This window comes from Oncorhynchus masou, unplaced genomic scaffold (assembly GCF_036934945.1).
Source record: "Oncorhynchus masou masou isolate Uvic2021 unplaced genomic scaffold, UVic_Omas_1.1 unplaced_scaffold_6357, whole genome shotgun sequence".
NCBI classification, from domain to species: Eukaryota; Metazoa; Chordata; class Actinopteri; order Salmoniformes; family Salmonidae; genus Oncorhynchus; species Oncorhynchus masou.
In genome coordinates, this window is record NW_027012788.1 from 1 (window position 1) to 18,256 (window position 18,256).

At 56.6% G+C, this 18,256-nt stretch overlaps 1 protein-coding gene across 1 annotated transcript; it reads left to right on the forward strand.

The window, feature by feature from the left end:
• Positions 1–713: 713 nt before the first annotated feature.
• LOC135536570 (GATA zinc finger domain-containing protein 14-like) lies at positions 714–18,221 on the forward strand (the record flags this gene model as incomplete). The annotated part of the gene is made up of 16 exons (XM_064962864.1): positions 714–1,027; positions 6,654–7,002; positions 9,433–9,627; positions 10,525–10,629; positions 10,777–11,034; positions 11,176–11,342; positions 12,901–12,992; positions 13,048–13,058; positions 13,090–13,242; positions 14,160–14,243; positions 14,391–14,585; positions 14,643–14,914; positions 15,105–15,246; positions 15,583–16,002; positions 16,554–16,702; positions 17,656–18,221. Coding segments are annotated over 16 exons (3,472 nt in total), but the record flags the coding sequence as incomplete, so codon positions are not given.
• Between the last annotated feature and the right edge of the window lie 35 nt (positions 18,222–18,256).

Here is an 18,256-nt window from a genome sequence, read left to right on the forward strand (position 1 = left end):
CTACAACCACAGCTGCTCCCACTACAGCCACAGTGGCTCCCACAACAACCACATCGGCTCCCACCACAACCAAAGCGCTCCCACTACAATACAGCTGCTCCCCACTACAACCACAGGTGCTCCCACAACGACCACAGCGGCTCCCACTACAACCACAGCGGCTCCCACCACAGCGGCTCCCACAACCACAGCGGCTCCCACTACAACCACTGCAGCTTCCTACAACAACCACAGCTGATGTTATAACAACGACAGCTCCCACTACAACCACAGCAGCTCCCACTACAACCACAGCGGCTCCCACTACAACCACAGCGCTCCCACTACAACCACTGCTGCTTCCACAACAACCACAGCTGATGTTTTAACAACGACAGCAGCTCCCACTACAACGACATCAACTCCCACTACAACCACAGCGGATCCCACTACAACCACAGCGGCTCCCACTACAACCACAGCTGCTCCCACCACAACCACAGCTGCTCCCGCAACAACCACAGCGGTTCCCACAACAACCACAGCGGTTCCCACAACAACCACAGCGTCTCCCACTACAACCACAGCGGCTCCCACTACAACCACAGCGACTCCCATTATAACCACAGCGGCTCCCACAACAACCACAGTGGCTCCCACAACAACCACAGTGGCTCCCACAACAACCACTGCTGCTTCCACAACAACCACAGCTGATGTTATAACAACGACAGCAGCTCCCACTACGACCACAGCAACTCCAACTACAACCACATCGGCTCCCACTACAACCACAGCGGCTCCGACCACAACCACAGCAACTCCCACTACAACCACATCGGCTCCCACAACAACCACAGCATCTCCCACTACAACCACAGCGGCTCCCACTACAAACACAGCGGCTCCCACTACAACCACAACTGCTCCCACTACAACCACTGCGGCTCCCACTTCAACCACAGCTGCTCCGACCACAACCACAGCTGCTCCCCCTACAATCACTGCGGCTTCCACTACAACCACAGCGGCTCCCACTACAACCACAGTGGCTCCCACTACAACCACAGCGGCTCCCACTACAACCACAGCGACTCCCACTATAACCACAGCGGCTCCCACAACAACCACAGCGGCTCCCACAACAACCACAGCGGCTCCCACAACAACCACTGCTGCTTCCACAACAACCACAGCTGTTGTTATAACAACCACAGCTGCTCCCACTACAACCACAGTGGATCCCACAACAACCACAGCGGCTCCCAAAACAACCACATTGGCTCCCACTACAACCACATTGGCTCCCACTACAACGACAGCAGCTCCCACTACAACGACAGCAACTCCCACTACAACCACATCGGCTCCCACAACAACCACAGCGGCTCCCACTACAACCACAGCGGCTCCCACTACAACCACAGCGGCTCCCACTACAACCACAGCGGCTCCCACAACAACCACAGCGGCTCCCACAACAACCACAGCGGCTCCCACAACAACCACTGCTGCTTCCACAACAACCACAGCTGATGTTATAACAACGACAGCAGCTCCCACTATAACGACAGCAACTCCCACTACAACCACATCGGCTCCCACAACAACCAAAGCGGCTCCCACTACAACCACAGCGGCTCCCACTACAACCACAGCGGCTCCCACTACAACAACAGCGGCTCCGACCACAACCACAGCTGCTCCCACTACAACCACTGCGGCTCCCACTTCAACCACAGCTGCTCCGACCACAACCACAGCTGCTCCCACTACAACCACTCGGGCTCCCACTACAACCACAGCGGCTCCCACTACAACCACAGCGGCTCCCACTACAACCACAGCGGTTCCCACAACAACCACAGCGGCTCCCACTACAACCACAGCTGCTCCCACTACAACCACAGTGGCTCCCACAACAACCACATCGGCTCCCACTACAACCAAAGCGGCTCCCACTACAACCACAGCTGCTCCCACTACAACCACAGGTGCTCCCACAACGACCACAGCGGCTCCCACTACAACCACAGCGGCTCCCACTACAACCACAGCGGCTCCCACTACAACCACAGCGGCTCCCACTACAACCACTGCTGCTTCCACAACAACCACAGCTGATGTTATAACAACGACAGCAGCTCCCACTACAACCACAGCAACTCCCACTACAACCACATCGGCTCCCACTACAACCACAGCGGCTCCCACTACAACCACTGCTGCTTCCACAACAACCACAGCTGATGTTTTAACAACGACAGCAGCTCCCACTACAACGACATCAACTCCCACTACAACCACAGCGGATCCCACTACAACCACAGCGGCTCCCACTACAACCACAGCTGCTCCCACCACAACCACAGCTGCTCCCACAACAACCACAGCGGTTCCCACAACAACCACAGCGGTTCCCACAACAACCACAGCGTCTCCCACTACAACCACAGCGGCTCCCACTACAACCACAGCGACTCCCATTATAACCACAGCGGCTCCCACAACAACCACAGTGGCTCCCACAAGAACCACAGTGGCTCCCAGAACAACCACTGCTGCTTCCACAACAACCACAGCTGATGTTATAACAACGACAGCAGCTCCCACTACGACCACAGCAACTCCAACTACAACCACATCGGCTCCCACTACAACCACAGCTGCTCCGACCACAACCACAGCTGCTCCCACTACAACCACTGCGGCTTCCACTACAACCACAGTGGCTCCCACTACAACCACAGTGGCTCCCACTACAACCACAGCGGCTCCCACTACAACCACAGCGACTCCCACTATAACCACAGCGGCTCCCACAACAACCACAGCGGCTCCCACAAAAATCACAGCGGCTCCCACAACAACCACTGCGGCTCCCACTTCAACCACAGCTGCTCCGACCACAACCACAGCTGCTCCCACTACAACCACTGCGGCTTCCACTACAACCACAGCGGCTCCCACTACAACCACAGTGGCTCCCACTACAACCACAGCGGCTCCCACTACAACCACAGCGGCTCCCACAACAACCACAGCGGCTCCCACAACAACCACAGCGGCTCCCACAACAACCACTGCTGCTTCCACAACAACCACAGCTGATGTTATAACAACCACAGCTGCTCCCACTACAACCACAGTGGCTCCCACAACAACCACAGCGGCTCCCACAACAACCACATTGGCTCCCACCACAACCACATTGGCTCCCACTACAACGACAGCAGCTCCCACTACAACGACAGCAACTCCCACTACAACCACATCGGCTCCCACAACAACCACAGCAGCTCCCACTACAACCACAGCGGCTCCCACTACAACCACAGCGGCTCCCACTACAACCACAGTGGCTCCCACTACAACCACAGCGGCTCCCACTACAACCACAGCGGCTCCCACTACAACCACAGTGGCTCCCACTACAACCACAGCGGCTCCCACTACAACCACAGCGACTCCCACTATAACCACAGCGGCTCCCACAACAACCACAGCGGCTCCCACAACAACCACTGCTGCTTCCACAACAACCACAGCTGATGTTATAACAACGACAGCAGCTCCCACTACAACGACAGCAACTCCCACTACAACCACATCGGCTCCCACAACAACCACAGCAGCTCCCACTACAACCACAGCGGCTCCCACTACAACCACAGCGGCTCCCACTACAACCACAGCGGCTCCCACTACAACCACAGTGGCTCCCACTACCACCACAGCTGCTCCCACTACAACCACAGCGGCTCGCACTACAAACACAGCTGCTTCCACAACAACCACAGCTGATGTTATAACAACGACAGCAGCTCCCACTACGACCACAGAAACTCCAACTACAACCACATCGGCTCCCACTACAACAACAGCGGCTCCGACCACAACCACAGCTGCTCCCACTACAACCACTGCGGCTCTCACTTCAACCACAGCTGCTCCGACCACAACCACAGCTGCTCCCACTACAACCACTCGGGCTCCCACTACAACCACAGCGGCTCCCACTACAACAACAGCGGCTCCCACTACAACCACAGCGGTTCCCACAACAACCACAGCGGCTCCCACTACAACCACAGCTGCTCCCACTACAACCACAGTGGCTCCCACAACAACCACAGCGGCTCCCACAACAACCACATTGGCTCCCACTACAACCGCTGCTGCTTCCACAACAACCACAGCTGATGTTATAACAACCACAGCAGCTCCCACTACAACCACAGCAACTCCCACTACAACCACATCGGCTCCCACTACAACCAAAGCGGCTCCCACTACAACCACAGCTGCTCCCACTACAACCACAGGTGCTCCCACAACGACCACAGCGGCTCCCACTACAACCACAGCGGCTCCCACTACAACCACAGCGGCTCCCACTACAACCACAGCTGCTCCAACCACAACCACAGCTGCTCCCACAACAACCACAGCGGTTCCCACAACAACCACAGCGGCTCCCACTACAACCACAGCTGCTCCCACTACAACCACAGTGGCTCCCGCAACAACCACAGCGGCTCCCACAACAACCACATTGGCTCCCACTACAACCACTGCTGCTTCCACAACAACCACAGCTGATGTTATAACAACGACAGCAACTCCCACTACAACCACATCGGCTCCCACTACAACCACAGTGGCTCCCACAACAACCACATTGGCTCCCACAACAACCACATTGGCTCCCACTACAACCACAGCGGCTCCCACTGCAACCACAGCTGCTCCGACGACAACCACAGCTGCTCACACTACAACCACTGCGGCTCCCAAATCAACCACAGCAGCTCCCACTACAACAACATCAACTCCCACTACAACCACAGCGGCTCCCACTACAACCACAGCGGCTCCCACTACAACCACAGCTGCTCCCACCACAACCACAGCGGCTCCCACAACAACCACAGCGGTTCCCACAACAACCACAGCGGTTCCCACAACAACCACAGCGGTTCCCACAACAACCACAGCGGCTCCAACTACAACCACAGCTGCTCCCACTACAACCACAGTGGCTCCCACAACAACCACAGCGGCTCCCACAACAACCACATTGGCTCCCACTACAACCACTGCTGCTTCCACAACAACCACAGCTGATGTTATAACAACGACAGCAGCTCCCACTACAACCACAGCAACTCCCACTACAACCACATCGGCTCCCACTACAACCACAGCGGCTCCCACTACAACCACTGCTGCTTCCACAACAACCACAGCTGATGTTTTAACAACGACAGCAGCTCCCACTACAACGACATCAACTCCCACTACAACCACAGCGGATCCCACTACAACCACAGCGGCTCCCACTACAACCACAGCTGCTCCCACCACAACCACAGCTGCTCCCACAACAACCACAGCGGTTCCCACAACAACCACAGCGGTTCCCACAACAACCACAGCGTCTCCCACTACAACCACAGCGGCTCCCACTACAACCACAGCGACTCCCATTATAACCACAGCGACTCCCACAACAACCACAGCGGCTCCCACAACAACCACAGTGGCTCCCACAACAACCACTGCTGCTTCCACAACAACCACAGCTGATGTTATAACAACGACAGCAGCTCCCACTACGACCACAGCAACTCCAACTACAACCACATCGGCTCCCACTACAACCACAGCTGCTCCGACCACAACCACAGCTGCTCCCACTACAACCACTGCGGCTTCCACTACAACCACAGTGGCTCCCACTACAACCACAGTGGCTCCCACTACAACCACAGCGGCTCCCACTACAACCACAGCGACTCCCACTATAACCACAGCGGCTCCCACAACAACCACAGCGGCTCCCACAACAATCACAGCGGCTCCCACAACAACCACTGCGGCTCCCACTTCAACCACAGCTGCTCCGACCACAACCACAGCTGCTCCCACTACAACCACTGCGGCTTCCACTACAACCACAGCGGCTCCCACTACAACCACAGTGGCTCCCACTACAACCACAGCGGCTCCCACTACAACCACAGCGGCTCCCACAACAACCACAGCGGCTCCCACAACAACCACAGCGGCTCCCACAACAACCACTGTTGCTTCCACAACAACCACAGCTGATGTTATAACAACCACAGCTGCTCCCACTACAACCACAGTGGCTCCCACAACAACCACAGCGGCTCCCACAACAACCACATTGGCTCCCACTACAACCACATTGGCTCCCACTACAACGACAGCAGCTCCCACTACAACGACAGCAACTCCCACTACAACCACATCGGCTCCCACAACAACCACAGCAGCTCCCACTACAACCACAGCGGCTCCCACTACAACCACAGCGGCTCCCACTACAACCACAGTGGCTCCCACTACAACCACAGCGGCTCCCACTACAACCACAGCGGCTCCCACTACAACCACAGTGGCTCCCACTACAACCACAGCGGCTCCCACTACAACCACAGCGACTCCCACTATAACCACAGCGGCTCCCACAACAACCACAGCGGCTCCCACAACAACCACTGCTGCTTCCACAACAACCACAGCTGATGTTATAACAACGACAGCAGCTCCCACTACAACGACAGCAACTCCCACTACAACCACATCGGCTCCCACAACAACCACAGCAGCTCCCACTACAACCACAGCGGCTCCCACTCCCACAGCGGCTCCCACTACACCACAGCGGCTCCACTACAACCACAGTGGCTCCCACACCACCACAGCTGCTCCCACTACAACCACAGCAACCACAGCTGCTTCCACAACAACCACAGCTGTTTATAACAACGACAGCAGCTCCCACTACGACCACAGAAACTCCAACTACAACCACATCGGCTCCCACTACAACAACAGCGGCTCCGACCACAACCACAGCTGCTCCCACTACAACCACTACAACCACAGCTGCTCCGACCACAACCACAGCTGCTCCCACTACAACCACTCGGGCTCCCACCAACCACAGCGGCTCCCACTACAACCACAGCGGCTCCCACTACAACCACAGCGGTTCCCACAACAACCACAGCGGCTCCCACTACAACCACAGCTGCTCCCACTACAACCACAGTGGCTCCCACAACGACCACAGCGGCTCCCACTACAACCACAGCGGCTCCCACTACAACCACAGCGGCTCCCACTACAACCACAGCTGCTCCCACAACAACCACAGCGGTTCCCACAACAACCACAGCGGCTCCCACTACAACCACAGCTGCTCGCACTACAACCACAGTGGCTCCCGCAACAACCACAGCGGCTCCCACAACAACCACATTGGCTCCCACTACAACCACTGCTGCTTCCACAACAACCACAGCTGATGTTATAACAACGACAGCAACTCCCACTACAACCACATCGGCTCCAACTACAACCACAGTGGCACCCACAACAACCCCATTGGCTCCCACAACAACCACATTGGCTCCCACTACAACCACAGCGGCTCCCACTGCAACCACAGCTGCTCCGACGACAACCACAGCTGCTCACACTACAACCACTGCAGCTCCCAATTCAACCACAGCAGCTCCCACTACAACCACAGCTGCTCCCACTACAACCACAGTGGTTCCCACAACAACCACAGCGGCTCCCACAACAATCACGTTGGCTCCCACTACAACCACAGCAGCTTCCACTACAACCACAACGGCTCCCACTACAAACACAGCTGCTTCCACAACAACCACAGCTGATGTTATAACAACGACAGCAGCTCCCACTACGACCACAGCAACTCCAACTACACCACATCGGCTCCCACAACAACCACAGCGGCTCCGACCACAACCACAGCTACTCCCACTACAACCACTGCGGCTCCCACTACAACCACAGCGGCTCCCACTACAACCACAGCGGCTCACACTACAACCACAGCGGCTCCCACTACAACCACAGCGGCTCCTACTACAACCACAGCGACTCCCACTATAACCACAGCGGCTCCCACAACAACCACTGTATCTCCCACAACAACCACAGCGGCTCCCACTACAACCACTGCTGCTTCCACAACAACCACAGCTGATGTTATAACAACGACAGCAGCTCCCACTAGAATGACAGCAACTCCCACTACAACCACATCGGCTCCCACAACAACCACAGCAGCTCCCACTACAACCACAGCGGCTCCCACTACAACCACAGCTGCTCCCACCACAACCACAGCTGCTCCCACCACAACCACAGCTGCTCCCACTACAACCACAGTGGCTCCCACAACAACCACAGCGGCTCCCACAACAACCACATTGGCTCCCACTACAACCACATTGGCTCCCACTACAACCACAGCAGCTTCCACTACAACCACATTGGCTCCCACTACAACCACAGCAGCTACCACTACAACCACAGCAGCTCCCGCCACAACCACAACGGCTACAACTAAAACCCCAGCTATACCCACTAAAACCACAGCTGATGTTACAACAACCACAGCGGCTCCCACTACAACCACAGCGGCTCCCACTACAACCACAGCGGCTCCCACTACATCCACAGCGACTCCCACTATAACCAAAGCGACTCCCACAACAACCACAGCGGCTCCTACAACAACCACAGCGGCTCCCACAACAACCACTGCTGCTTCCACAACAACCACAGCTGATGTTATAACAACGACAGCAGCTCCCACTACAACGACATCAACTCCCACTACAACCACAGCGGCTCCCACTACAACCACAGCGGCTCCCACTACAACCGCAGCTGCTCCCAACACAACCACAGCTGCTCCCACAACAACCACAGCGGTTCCCACAACAACCACAGCGGTTCCCACAACAACCACAGCAGCTCCCACTACAACCACAGCTGCTCCCACTACAACCACAGTGGCTCCCACAACAAGCACAGCGGCTCCCACAACAACCACATTGGCTCCCACTACAACCACTGCTGCTTCCACAACAACCACAGCTGATGTTATAACAACGACAGCAGCTCCCACTACAACCACAGCAACTCCCACTACAACCAAATCGGCTCCCACTACAACCACAGGTGCTCCCACAACGACCACAGCGGCTCCCACTACAACCACAGCGGCTCCCACTACAACCACAGCTGCTCCAACCACAACCACAGCTGCTCCCACAACCAGAGCGGTTCCCACAACAACCACAGCTGCTCCCACTACAACCAAGGCAGCTCCCACTACAACCACAGCAACTCCCACTACAACCACATCGGCTCCCACTACAACCACATCGGCTCCCACTACAACCACAGCGGCTCCTACTACAACCACAGCTGCTCCCACTACAACCACAGGTGCTCCCACAACGACCACAGCGGCTCCAACTACAACCACAGCGGCTCCCACAACAACCACAGCTGCTCCCACTACAACCACAGTGGCTCCCACAACAACCACATTGGCTCCCACAACAACGACATTGGCTCCCACTACAACCACAGCGGCTCCCACTGCAACCACAGCTGCTCCCACTACAACCACAGGTGCTCCCACAACGACCACAGCGGCTCCCACTACAACCACAGCGGCTCCCACTACAACCACAGTGGCTCCCACTACAACCACAGCTGCTCCAACCACAACCACAGCTGCTCCCACAACAACCACAGCGGTTCCCATAACAACCACAGCGGCTCGCACTACAAACACAGCTGCTTCCACAACAACCACAGCTGATGTTATAACAACGACAGCAGCTCCCACTATGACCACAGCAACTCCAACTACAACCACATCGGCTCCCACTAGAACCACAGCTGCTCCGACCACAACCACAGCTGCTCCCACTACAACCACAGCGGCTCCCACTGCAACCACAGCGTCTCCCACTACAACCACAGCGGCTCCCACTACAACCACAGCGACTCCCACTATAACCACAGCGACTCCCACAACAACCACAGCGGCTCCCACAACAACCACAGCGGCTCCCACAACAACCACTGCTGCTTCCACAACAACCACAGCTGATGTTTTAACAACGACAGCAGCTCCCACTACAACCACATCCGCTCCCACTACAACCACAGCGGCTCCCACTACAACCACAGCTGCTCCCACCACAACCACAGCTGCTCCCACAACAACCACAGCGGTTCCCACAACAACCACAGAGGCTCCCACTACAACCACAGCGGCTCCAAATACAACCACAGCGACTCCCACTATAAGCACAGCGACTCCCACAATAACCACAGCGGCTCCCACAACAACCACAGCGGCTCCCACAACAACCACTGCTGCTTCCACAACAACCACAGCTGATGTTATAACAACGACAGCAGCTCCCACTACAACCACATCGGCTCCCACTACAACCACAGCTGCTCCCACTACAACCACAGGTGCTCCCACAACGACCACAGCGGCTCCCACTACAACCACAGCGGCTCCCACTACAACCACAGCTGCTCCCACTACAACCACAGTGGCTCCCACAACAACCACAGCGGCTCCCACAACAACCACATTGGCTCCCACTACAACCACTGCTGCTTCCACAACAACCACAGCTGATGTTATAACAACGACAGCAGCTCCCTCTACAACCACGGCAACTCCCACTACAACCACATCGGCTCCCACTACAACCACAGCGGCTCCCACTACAACCACAGCTGCTCCCACTACAACCACAGGTGCTCCCACAACGACCACAGCAGCTCCCACTACAACCACAGCGGCTCCCACTACAACCACAGCTGCTCCCACTACAACCACAGTGGCTCCCACAACAACCACATTGGCTCCCACAACAACCACATTGGCTCCCACTACAACCACAGCGGCTCCCACTGCAACCACAGCTGCTCCGACGACAACCACAGCTGCTCCGACTATAACCACTGCGGCTCCCACTTCAACCACAGCAGCTCCCACTACAACCACAGCGGCTCCCACTACAACCACAGCGACTCCCACTACAACCACAGCTGCTCCCACAACAAACACATTGGCTCCCACGACAACCACGTTGGCTTCCACTGCAACCACAGCGGCTCCCACTACAACCACAGCAGCTTCCACTACAACCACAACGGCTCGCACTACAAACACAGCTGCTTCCACAACAACCACAGCTGATGTTATAACGACTACAGCTGCTCCCACAACAACCACAGCTGCTCCCACTACAACCACTGTGGCTCCCACTACAACCACAGCGGCTCCCACTACAACTACAGCGGCTCCCACTACAACCACAGCGGCTCCCACTACAACCACAGCGGCTCCCACTACAACCACAGCAACTCCCACTATAACCACAGCGACTCACACAACAACCACAGTGGCTCCCACAACAACCACAGCGGCTCCCACAACAACCACTGCTGCTTCCACAACAACCACAGCTGATGTTATAACAACGACAGCAGCTCCCACTACAACCACAGCTGCTCCCACCACAACCACAGCTGCTCCCACAACAACCACAGCGGTTCCCACAACAACCACAGCGGTTCCCACAACAACCACAGCGGCTCCCACTACAACAACAGCTGCTCCCACTACAACCACAGTGGCTCTCACAACAACCACAGCTGCTCCCACTACAACCACAGTGGCTCCCACAACAACCACAGCGGCAACAACCACATTGGCTCCCACTACAACCAAAGCTGCTCCCACTACAACCACAGGTGCTCCCACAACGACCACAGCGGCTCCCACTACAACCACAGCGGCTCCCACTACAACCACAGCTGCTCCAATCACAACCACAGCTGCTCCCACAACAACCACAGCGGTTCCCACAACAACCACAGCGGTTCCCACAACAACCACAGCGGCTCCCACTACAACCACAGCTGCTGCCACTACAACCACAGTGGCTCCCACAACAACCACAGCGGCTCCCACAACAACCACATTGGCTCCCACTACAACCATTTCTGATTCCACAACAACCACAGCTGATGTTATAACAACGACAGGAGCTCCCACTACAACCACAGCAACTCCCACTACAACCACATCGGCTCCCACTACAACCACAGGTGCTCCTTCAACAACCACAGCGGCTCCCACTACAACCACAGCGGCTCCCACTACAACCACAGCTGCTCCCACTACAACCACAGTGGCTCCCACAACAACCACAGCGGCTCCCACAACAACCACAGCGGCCCCACTACAAACACAGCTGATTCCACAACAACCACAGCTGATGTTATAACAACGACAGCAGCTCCCACTACAACCACAGCAACTCCACTACAACCACATCGGCTCCCACTACAACCACACTCCCCAACGACCACAGCGGCTCCCACTACAACCACAGCGCTCCCACTACAACCACAGCTGCTCCCACTACAACCACAGTGGCTCCCACACAACCACATTGGCTCCCACAACAACGACATTGGCTCCCACTACAACCACAGCGGCTCCCACTGCAACCACAGCTGCTCCCACTACAACCACAGGTGCTCCCACAACGACCACAGCGGCTCCCACTACAACCACAGCGGCTCCCACTACAACCACAGCGGCTCCCACTACAACCACAGCTGCTCCAACCACAACCACAGCTGCTCCCACAACAACCACAGCGGTTCCCACAACAACCACATTGGCTCCCACTACAACCACAGCGGCTCCCACTACAACCACAGCGGCTCCCACTACAACCACAGGTGCTCCCACAACGACCACAGCGGCTCCCACTACAACCACAGCGGCTCCCACTACAACCACAGCTGCTCCAACCACAACCACAGCTGCTCCCACAACCACAGCGGTTCCCACAACAACCACAGCTGCTCCCACTACAACCACAGCAGCTCCCACTACAACCACAGCAACTCCCACTACAACCACATCGGCTCCCACTACAACCACATCGGCTCCCACTACAACCACAGCGGCTCCTACTACAACCACAGCTGCTCCCACTACAACCACAGGTGCTCCCACAACGACCACAGCGGCTCCCACTACAACCACAGCGGCTCCCACAACAACAACAGCTGCTCGCACTACAACCACAGTGGCTCCCACAACAACCACATTGGCTCCCACAACAACGACATTGGCTCCCACTACAACCACAGCGGCTCCCACTGCAACCACAGCTGCTCCCACTACAACCACAGGTGCTCCCACAACGACCACAGCGGCTCCCACTACAACCACAGCGGCTCCCACTACAACCACAGTGGCTCCCACTACAACCACAGCTGCTCCAACCACAACCACAGCTGCTCCCACAACAACCACAGCGGTTCCCATAACAACCACAGCGGCTCGCACTACAAACACAGCTGCTTCCACAACAACCACAGCTGATGTTATAACAACGACAGCAGCTCCCACTACGACCACAGCAACTCCAACTACAACCACATCGGCTCCCACTAGAACCACAGCTGCTCCGAACACAACCACTGCTGCTTCCACAACAACCACAGCTGATGTTTTAACAACGACAGCAGCTCCCACTACAACCACATCGGCTCCCACTACAACCACAGCGGCTCCCACTACAACCACAGCTGCTCCCACCACAACCACAGCTGCTCCCACAACAACCACAGCGGTTCCCACAACAACCACAGCGGTTCCCACAACAACCACAGCGGCTCCCACTACAACCACAGCGGCTCCCAATACAACCACAGCGACTCCCACTATAACCACAGCGACTCCCACAACAACCACAGCGGCTCCCACAACAACCACAGCGGCTCCCACAACAACCACTGCTGCTTCCACAACAACCACAGCTGATGTTATAACAACGACAGCAGCTCCCACTACAACCACATCGGCTCCCACTACAACCACAGCGGCTCCCACTACAACCACAGCTGCTCCCACTACAACCACAGGTGCTCCCACTACAACCACAGCGGCTCCCACTACAACCACAGCGGCTCCCACTACAACCACAGCGGCTCCCACTACAACCACAGCTGCTCCAACCACAACCACAGCTGCTCCCACAACAACCACAGCGGTTCCCACAACAACCACAGCGGTTCCCACAACAACCACAGCGGCTCCCACTACAACCACAGCTGCTCCCACTACAACCACAGTGGCTCCCACAACAACCACAGCGGCTCCCACAACAACCACAGCGGCTCCCACACAACCACTGCTGCTTCCACAACAACCACAGCTGATGTTATAACAACGACAGCAGCTCCCTCTACAACCACAGCAACTCCCACTACAACCACATCGGCTCCCACTACAACCACAGCGGCTCCCACTACAACCACAGCTGCTCCCACTACAACCACAGGTGCTCCCACAACGACCACAACAGCTCCCACTACAACCACAGCGGCTCCCACTACAACCACAGCTGCTCCCACTACAACCACAGTGGCTCCCACAACAACCACATTGGCTCCCACAACAACCACATTGGCTCCCACTACAACCACAGCGGCTCCCACTACAACCACAGCGACTCCCACTACAACCACAGCTGCTCCCACTACAACGACAGTGGTTCCCACAACAACCACAGCGGCTCCCACAACAAACACATTGGCTCCCACGACAACCACGTTGGCTTCCACTGCAACCACAGCGGCTCCCACTACAACCACAGCAGCTTCCACTACAACCACAATGGCTCGCACTACAAACACAGCTGCTTCCACAACAACCACAGCTGATGTTATAACAACGACAGCAGCTCCCACTACGACCACAGCAACTCCAACTACAACCACATCGGCTCCCACTACAACCACAGCTGCTCCGACCACAACCACAGCTGCTCCCACTACAACCACTGTGGCTCCCACTACAACCACAGCGGCTCCCACTACAACCACAGCGGCTCCCACTACAACCACAGCAACTCCCACTATAACTACAGCGACTCACACAACAACCACAGTGGCTCCCACAACAACCACAGCGGCTCCCACAACAACCACTGCTGCTTCCACAACAACCACAGCTGATGTTATAACAACGACAGCAGCTCCCACTACAACCACAGCGGCTACCACTACAACCACAGCGGCTACCACTACAACCACAGCTGCTCCCACCACAACCACAGCTGCTCCCACAACAACCACAGCGGTTCCCACAACAACCACAGCGGTTCCCACAACAACCACAGCGGCTCCCACTACAACCACAGCTGCTCCCACAACAACCACAGTGGCTCGCACAACAACGACAGCTGCTCCCACTACAACCACAGTGGCTCCCCAACAACCACACTCCCACAACAACCACATTGGCTCCCACTACAACCACAGCTGCTCCCACTACAACCACAGGTGCTCCCACAACGACCACAGCGGCTCCCACTACAACCACAGCGGCTCCCACTACAACCACAGCGGCTCCCACTACAACCACAGCTGCTCCAATCACAACCACAGCTGCTCCCACAACAACCACAGCGGTTCCCACAACAACCACAGCGGTTCCCACAACAACCACAGCGGCTCCCACTACAACCACAGCTGCTCCCACTACAACCACAGTGGCTCCCACAACAACCACAGCGGCTCCCACAACAACCACATTGGCTCCCACTACAACCACTGCTGCTTCCACAACAACCACAGCTGATGTTATAACAACGACAGCAGCTCCCTCTACAACCACAGCAACTCCCACTACAACCACATCGGCTCCCACTACAACCACAGCGGCTCCCACTACAACCACAGCTGCTCCCACTACAACCACAGGTGCTCCCACAACGACCACAACAGCTCCCACTACAACCACAGTGGCTCCCACAACAACCACATTGGCTCCCACAACAACCACATTGGCTCCCACTACAACCACAGCGGCTCCCACTACAACCACAGCGACTCCCACTACAACCACAGCTGCTCCCACTACAACGACAGTGGTTCCCACAACAACCACAGCGGCTCCCACAACAAACACATTGGCTCCCACGACAACCACGTTGGCTTCCACAACACAGCCTCCCACTACAACCACAGCAGCTTCCACTACAACCACAATGGCTCGCCACTACAAACACAGCTGCTTCCACAACAACCACAGCTGATGTTATAACAACGACAGCAGCTCCCACTCCCACTCCACACAACCACATCGGCTCCCACTACAACCACAGCTGCTCCGACCACAACCACAGCTGCTCCCACAACAACCACTGTGGCTCCCACTACAACCACAGCGGCTCCCACTACAACCACAGCGGCTCCCACTACAACCACAGCAACTCCCACTATAACTACAGCGACTCACACAACAACCACAGTGGCTCCCACAACAACCACAGCGGCTCCCACAACAACCACTGCTGCTTCCACAACAACCACAGCTGATGTTATAACAACGACAGCAGCTCCCACTACAACCACAGCGGCTACCACTACAACCACAGCGGCTACCACTACAACCACAGCTGCTCCCACCACAACCACAGCTGCTCCCACAACAACCACAGCGGTTCCCACAACAACCACAGCGGTTCCCACAACAACCACAGCGGCTCCCACTACAACAACAGCTGCTCCCACTACAACCACAGTGGCTCTCACAACAACCACAGCTGCTCCCACTACAACCACAGTGGCTCCCACAACAACCACAGCGGCTCCCACAACAACCACATTGGCTCCCACTACAACCACAGCTGCTCCCACTACAACCACAGGTGCTCCCACAACGACCACAGCGGCTCCCACTACAACCACAGCGGCTCCCACTACAACCACAGCGGCTCCCACTACAACCACAGCTGCTCCAATCACAACCACAGCTGCTCCCACAACAACCACAGCGGTTCCCACAACAACCACAGCGGTTCACATAACAACCACAGCGGCTCCCACTACAACCACAGCTGCTGCCACTACAACCACAGTGGCTCCCACAACAACCACAGCGGCTCCCACAACAACCACATTGGCTCCCACTACAACCACTGCTGATTCCACAACAACCACAGCTGATGTTATAACAACGACAGCAGCTCCCACTACAACCACAGCAACTCCCACTACAACCACATCGGCTCCCACTGCAACCACAGCGACTCCCACTACAACCACAGCTGCTCCGACCACAACCACAGCTGCTCCCACTACAACCACTGCGGCTCCCACTACAACCACAGCGGCTCCCACTACAACCACAGGTGCTCCCACTACAACCACAGCGGCTCCCACTACAACCACTGCTGCTCCCACCACAACCACAGCTTCTCCCACAACAACCACAGCGGTTCCCACAACAACCACAGCGGTTCCCACAACAACCACAGCGGCTCCCACTACAACCACAGCTGCTCCCACTACAACCACAGTGGCTCTCACAACAACCACAGCTGCTCCCACTACAACCACAGTGGCTCCCACAACAACCACAGCTGCTCCCACAACAACCACATGGTTCCACTACAACCACAGCTGCTCCCACTACAACCACAACTCCCACACAGCGGCTCCCACTACAAACCACAGCGGCTCCCACTACAACCACAGCGGCTCCCACTACAACCACAGCTGCTCCCACAACAACCACAGCGGTTCCCACAACAACCACAGCGGTTCACATAACAACCACAGCGGCTCCCACTACAACCACAGCTGCTGCCACTACAACCACAGTGGCTCCCACAACAACCACAGCGGCTCCCACAACAACCACATTGGCTCCCACTACAACCACTGCTGATTCCACAACAACCACAGCTGATGTTATAACAACGACAGCAGCTCCCACTAACCACAGCAACTCCCACTACAACCACATCGGCTCCCACTGCAACCACAGCGGCTACAACCACAGCTGCTCCCACCACAACCACAGCTGCTCCCACTACAACCACTGCGGCTCCCACTACAACCACAGCGGCTCCCACTACAACCACAGCGGCTCCCACTACAACCAGCGGCTTACAACCACTGCTGCTCCCACCACAACCACAGCGGTTCCCAAAAACCACTCTCCTGCAGCGGTGGCTCCCACAACAACCACAGCGGTTCCCACAACAACCACAGCACTACAACCAGCTGCTCCCACTACAACCACAGTGGCTCACAACAACCACAGCGGTTCCCACAGCAACCCACGGTACAACCACAGTGGCTCCCACACAACCAACCACAGCGGCTCCCACACAACAACCACATTGGCTCCCACCACAGCGGCTCCCACCACAGCTGCTCCCACTACAACCACAGGTGCTCCCACAACGACCACAGCGGCTCCCACTACAACCACCACAGCGCTGCTCCCACTACAACCTCCCACAGCGGCTCCCACTACAACCAGCTGCTCTCAATCACAACC